Source organism: Ascidiella aspersa, chromosome 6, assembly GCF_963924565.1.
Source record: "Ascidiella aspersa chromosome 6, kaAscAspe10.2, whole genome shotgun sequence".
Classification (NCBI taxonomy): domain Eukaryota; kingdom Metazoa; phylum Chordata; class Ascidiacea; order Phlebobranchia; family Ascidiidae; genus Ascidiella; species Ascidiella aspersa.
Window position 1 is genome coordinate 13,740,692 of NC_139452.1, and position 6,000 is coordinate 13,746,691.

The 6,000-nt window shown below is 33.8% G+C and overlaps 1 protein-coding gene across 1 annotated transcript; it reads right to left on the minus strand.

Moving 5' to 3' along the window:
* Positions 1–3,077: 3,077 nt before the first annotated feature.
* On the minus strand, positions 3,078–5,033 carry LOC146139997 (uncharacterized). The gene is made up of 2 exons (XM_083392263.1): positions 3,938–5,033; positions 3,078–3,708 (listed from the first exon to the last, which is right to left on the minus strand). Exons 1-2 carry the CDS (start codon positions 4,821–4,823, stop codon positions 3,305–3,307), a joined length of 1,290 nt encoding a protein of 429 aa, XP_083248389.1. The 5' UTR covers positions 4,824–5,033; the 3' UTR covers positions 3,078–3,304.
* Positions 5,034–6,000: the final 967 nt, after the last annotated feature.

The following is a 6,000-nucleotide window of genomic DNA, read 5'->3' on the forward strand; positions in this document are numbered from 1 at the left end:
GATGCCATTTTGTGTTTTGTTTGTTAATTTATGCTCATCCTTACGGAAAATAAAACTTACTTAGGCCCTTTGTCGCAAACTAATGAAAAGGGAAATGTTGGCATCTCCTTCAGGATCAAATTTAATTATTTGCCACAATATTAGTCGGCTGCCGGTTAAATAATACAATAAATTTGAATGATGGTATCATTAATGAGGCTTTTGTATGAGCACCGTTTGAAAAAAATTTAAGTTAAATAGGAGAACATTTAAATCGGACAAATTAATTTAACCTTAAGCTAATTAGGTTTAATGGGAAAACATTTCGTTCCGTAATGCTGTCTGATTTAGGTTAAAACAGAATAGCCAATAATTTGTCCATTTAAATTAAATAGGAAAGTATATTAAATCTAAATTAAATCGGAAAGAATTACCTCCTGATTAAACTTTACCCAATGCAACTATATTAGCATGATCGGACACTTAAAAGTTGACCAATCAGATATTTCTGCAGCTTCGCGCTCCACATAAATTTCATATGATTTCTATTGCTTGCTATGGACGGAGGATGTGACAGAGTTAACAGTTTTTGCTAATTTCAGAGGTTTTACTGATGTTGCTGCCTTTTAGCCATTGCATTTTTAGCTAAATTGTTTTTTCAGATATTTTTAACGTTATCCCTTCGAACAGGTTAGGCCAGTGTCACGCAATTTTTGTCAAATGTGACACACTAACAATAAATATGCTGTTGCTACCAGGCATAGTATATTTAAAACAGGTTCCTCTGGCAATATATATACATATATATATATATATACATATATATTGCCAGAGGAACCTGTTTTAAATAAAATGTGACACACTAACAGAGCTAACAATTCGCGGCACATCCACAAAATATATATATTTAAACCGACAATAGAATTATGAGCAAATATCCAAGGCAGTCTAGAGCAAAATGAGCGTTTTATGATTCAATTAAAGGCGCGAAAAATTGATGTAGGCTATTAGATTTTTTTTTTATTTTTAGTATAAAAACTTTACATTCCTTCTAAAATATATTATGCCACTTAATGTCCGGAAAACTCTACTTTTTTTCAATAGTGGATCAGAGGATATTGTGGGCGTTTAAAAAGCATTTGGAAAATGAAACCTAGTTTTTTTTCTTCATTTTTTCTTTGTTTTTTGAACAGCAACAATTTTTTATTTTGCATTTGATATTAAAATTGCACGACCTAACCAATTTTGAAAATACTGCAAATACCGCAAAAACAACAAATTATTAGAAATTCGGCAAACCTGATGGCTCCGTTAGGAAACTTAAATGCCCATAATACAAGGTTGCGGGAAGAGCAAAACTATTTTCAAATCGGCGCCTTCACCAGGTTTTTTAGGGCCAAACTATTGGGCGAAATTACAGATAAATATTAAACTATTACCATACAAGTCTTTTGTTAAGGCAATTAAACTAATGTTATTGAACTCCTACCACGAGAGGTAACGTAAACACAAAATCAAAACAAACCCTAGACAAATATAACGGTTAAATCAGCTTATCTGCGAAACAGGCGTAATAATGAAGTATTTTAGATAAGTAAAAAACAACCCTAGTTGAAATTTTAGATAAGAAACAAATAAACACGGAGTGCAATCAGTTCTACATCAATGATTATTATAAATCATACAATTTATCCAATGGGGTCGCCGGCTTAGCAGTAAAATTTTAAACATGTTTTAAATGTAACACTAATTTTGGTTAGGCTAATATAATATATTTGGTTATTTTGTCATGTATTTACGAAGAATTATTTTTGTGATGTAGGCCTATCTTGTTTCCCCTTTCTTATCTTGTAAAATGCTAACTCGAATCGAATCACAGCCAGGGGGCAGCTGACTAAATGACTTAATAGTCTTTCGCCGCCTCCTTCCTTGGAGCTACGGACGCTTCCTTTTTTTGATTAATTGTTTGTATGTATTAATGTATACCGTCGTCCCTCAATAAATTTAAATCTATCTATCTTAACCTCCACAATAAAGAATGGACTTTCTTATTCGTTAGAGAAGCGCATTTTAACTGCTCTTTCCGAAACTTTGAAGACATTTGCCCTACATAGGTCACATTGATTGGGCTTCCGAGACCTAATCACGAATGTGCCTATAGGCCCTTATAGGTGTTACTATTGCTCTCTACTGTCATGTAAATTTAGTTTGTTATTACAATCTAAATTCTAAGCCTTGTTTCGCAAGGCACATTTCTGTTTTAAGAACGGATTTGATAGCATGTAATTTAGCATCATGTTATGGTTTACATTTGCTCGTGTTAACCTCTGCAACTGTATCGTTAGTTACGTTGTAAGGGACACAATTTTTTTTTTTTTTTGAGCAAAAATCGATTGCCGAAGAGGTAGGCCCACAGTTAAATCTAGCAATTACGAGACAGACTTTGCGATAGTTTTAGGCTTGTTATTAATGGGGTAAATACGGTCATTGCTGATGTATATTTTACACTTTAATAACACAGCATTATATCCACACAACATGGGGTGTACGAAGTGTGAATGACCGTGCTAAAGCAGCTTCAACAAAGCATTGGAAATGATGCTTATAGTGACAAAGCCAGGACGCGTAAAGAAAAGAATGATTTCGTGGTTTTGGGACCTTGAAAGAAGACTTTAACGCGCATATTTGCTATGAATGCTTCACTAAACTAAGTGTATGCATAGAATTTCTTATGCAACCTCACCATCCAATGCCAATACAAAGAATTAACATAAACAAAACGAAGTAGTTGTCCTGTCCTAATAAAGTAGAGTTGCAATTATGTTTTCTCGTTTAAAAAATCATCTCCTTGTCATGTAGTTAAATTATTAGTATAATTGGGTGAATTTTGTGGTGTAACAAAAGTCATTAGTGTTTCGCACATAAATGTAGGGTTGTTGACCAAATTTTTTGCACCACGAACAGGTATATACGTACATGACATTAAATATTTTTTTTCTTTGTGGTAAAGTAGCGTCATTGACAAACCAGGAAAAGCAACCAGTCTATGTAAACCAAAGCTAATCAAAGAACAGGCAGTCCACAGACCCGCATATTCCACAATATTTTAATATTGGTTGTTCTATTAATTCGCCAACAGAAATATTTTAAAATTTAAACCATGCACAATTAGAAAAATATACTCTTTGAACTTCAAAAAATGGGAAAACTCTGCACGAAACTCTGCTTTACCAATCCACCCCAGGAAAAACAAATGCCTGGTGCACTAGAGGCGACAGTTTGTGGGACAAAAGTGCTAAAAGATAAAAATGCAAAGTTGACTTGACTAAAGTGGCAGCCAGTAAAATGCGCTATCTGAGCAACCAAAAATCCCAGGGGCTTCATCAAACATTCCACAACTATCTGTGTATATTCCACATTCCATGTTAAACCTGGTCTTAAGGGCACTTGACTTCAAGCACAGCTGTCCATCTTGCAGTCTCCACATGCGAAAAACCCGGTCTCTCATCATGCATGATAAAATAGAGTCACGGCATACAAAAAACGACGAGCTTCTTGGGCCATTATGGGAATGCAAGCTACTTTGGCATTTCCAATCCCAAAGTTTGGTTTGTGGATTCCTTATATCCCAAACTCTGATTAAATCGCCTTGTTGAGTAGAATGTCGTGCTAAAAAAATCCTTTCATCAGCGGTGACATGTAACTGAATTGCTGGTCCCCCAGAAGAGCCTAAATGTATATACATTTTAACAAAAGGGATTTTATCTTTATCTATAATTGTAAGGCGATTATTATTAAACAAAAATAGAAGCTTAAACTTTAAGATTTCATTTTGCCTGCTCTAGGATGCAGTAAAAAAATTCTAAAGAAAAATCAAAAAAATAAAACACAGATGTACAGAAATATTATATATTAGATAAATGAAACAACAGGGTAAAATTTCTTTTTACAAACTTACCAATGATTAGCACATTTTTCTTTTTGCATCTAAAATCAACAGCGTGTGTACTACCATCAATGAGTCCATTGAATAATAAGCTTTGCGAAAAACATTGACTTCGGATTTGGTAAGGCAAGCAAATGACATACTCAACTTTTTTTCTTAAATTAGAGAAAAATATTTCAACATCCTTTACTACGATAGCATGTCTATTGGATGAGTGACTAATTAACGGTTGTTGTATAGGAAGATGAAAATTGCTTGCACAAGCATATGGAACATCGCGAACCTCTCTTTTATATATTTTGTTTGACAATAGATTAGGTATAAAAACTAGCTCAGGAGGCATGCTTATTGGTATGGCATTCATATATGTAAACAATGCCCCAGTTTCTTCTTTATCAACAAAAGTGTAACTCATAGAGTACCCAGTGTTACCATGTAGAAGAGGTAGTGCAGTAATTTGGGGTACACCCTTTTGCATTTTTATACAATGTAACTTTTGAGCCAATGGTGAAAAAGATTGGCACAAGATGCTTTTAAAGCTTTTTGAAGGTGATATGTCCAATGCACCCCCGTGAAGGGATTGCCATTTTTGTAAACCTGCATATTTAGTTGAATTCAAACCTTCTATCATAGAAAGATTGCTTTTTAATGTTGATGTCTCAAAGACAATCTTTCGTTGCGGAAATTGCCAACATTCTCTTTGCTTCAAAATGGAACAAATGTTATTTGAAATGTGTGTTACAACACAGCTGTTTACATTATGTACTTGACTTTCACCCTGTTTTTGGCAAGGTTTGGGCAAAGAACTGCTTGGTGGCACTTGGCCAGGTTGAATCTTAAAGTAGCGATTTTTATTGTGGTCAAAGTAAAACCCAGGTAACTCTGGAACATTTGTCATTAAGTTTTTTAACTAAATTTACACATTTAAGCATACTTAACCTAAAAAACAAATATATTTTTGTATAAAACCTATTCTTGGCATATATTTCCAAACAGAAAGAAACATAAAACAAAATTTATTTCTCATAAATTGAACAGTTTGCATCAAAAATATATTGCAATTAAAATAGTGGTAGTATGGTCCTTGGAACTGGTTCATTGGTTCTAAAACAGAGTTGCACCAATTGTTTCAATTTTTTATAAGCAAATAAAAACTCAAACATTTAACATAACAAATTAAAAAAAACATATACTAAAAGGTGCATGTTCTTTGACTATTGTTACATTTTGTTTAGGTAAATATATCAGCCAAGGTCATTTAAATGAAATTTTGTTTAAAATGTAAACAATCTAAGCGAAATGTCTAAAATATTATGTGCTGTTGTGTTGAGCTGCTATAAACAATAAAATCAGTAGCACTCAACTGGGACCCTCCATAGTCATTACACAATTGAAATGTAAGCAATGCTGACACACCGAACCTACAAAATCTTTCCATATTTGAATAACATTATTTTTTATTATGTGTAATACACTAATCAAATAAGCTTGTGCGCCTAGTTATGCATTACAGGTACAGTAATATAGTCTTATAATAGTGTATCATTGCACCTTAAGGCTTAAGCTATGTGTTTTATATCGGTCAAGGCTTATCTAATACACAAACCCTTTCATTGAATTTTAACGTTTAATATTAAAAAGATTGCGACTCTTTGGACAAACACTAAAATAGTTTATAGTTAGTATATACCAAGAAAAGGCACTGGTCTAGAATCCTACCACATATGTTTGAACAGTAACAGAATGAGATGCCAAAATTGAAATTGCAAGAAACCAGTCTGGAAAGTATGGCAGACCTCGCAGTGCATGACTAAAAAAAACCTGGGTACAGGTTGCAACAAAGGTCAGGAAAGTGCACCTCAAATGATTTTTGATACACACGCATTGCTCACATTGCACTGCAAACTATGTTGAATAAGTGTTTTACATATTTGGGATGCAGTACAGATTTCTTTGGGGGTGTACTTTTAAAAGGTTGAAAAAAGCTCATGAGTGCACTTGCCATACTTTCCACAGTGGGCAAGGTAGGCATAAATATGTAGGAATAAGTATAATACTTTACCCAACCCGACCCG

Bases quoted from the DNA above. Each gene is read 5' to 3' on its own strand.
- LOC146139997 (XM_083392263.1), bottom strand. From the start codon at position 4,823: ATGACAAATGTTCCAGAGTTACCTGGGTTTTACTTTGACCACAATAAA. The intron at 3,709-3,937 runs GTAAGTTTGTAA...ATATACATTTAG, and splicing joins GAAAAATGTGCTAATCATTG to GCTCTTCTGGGGGACCAGCA.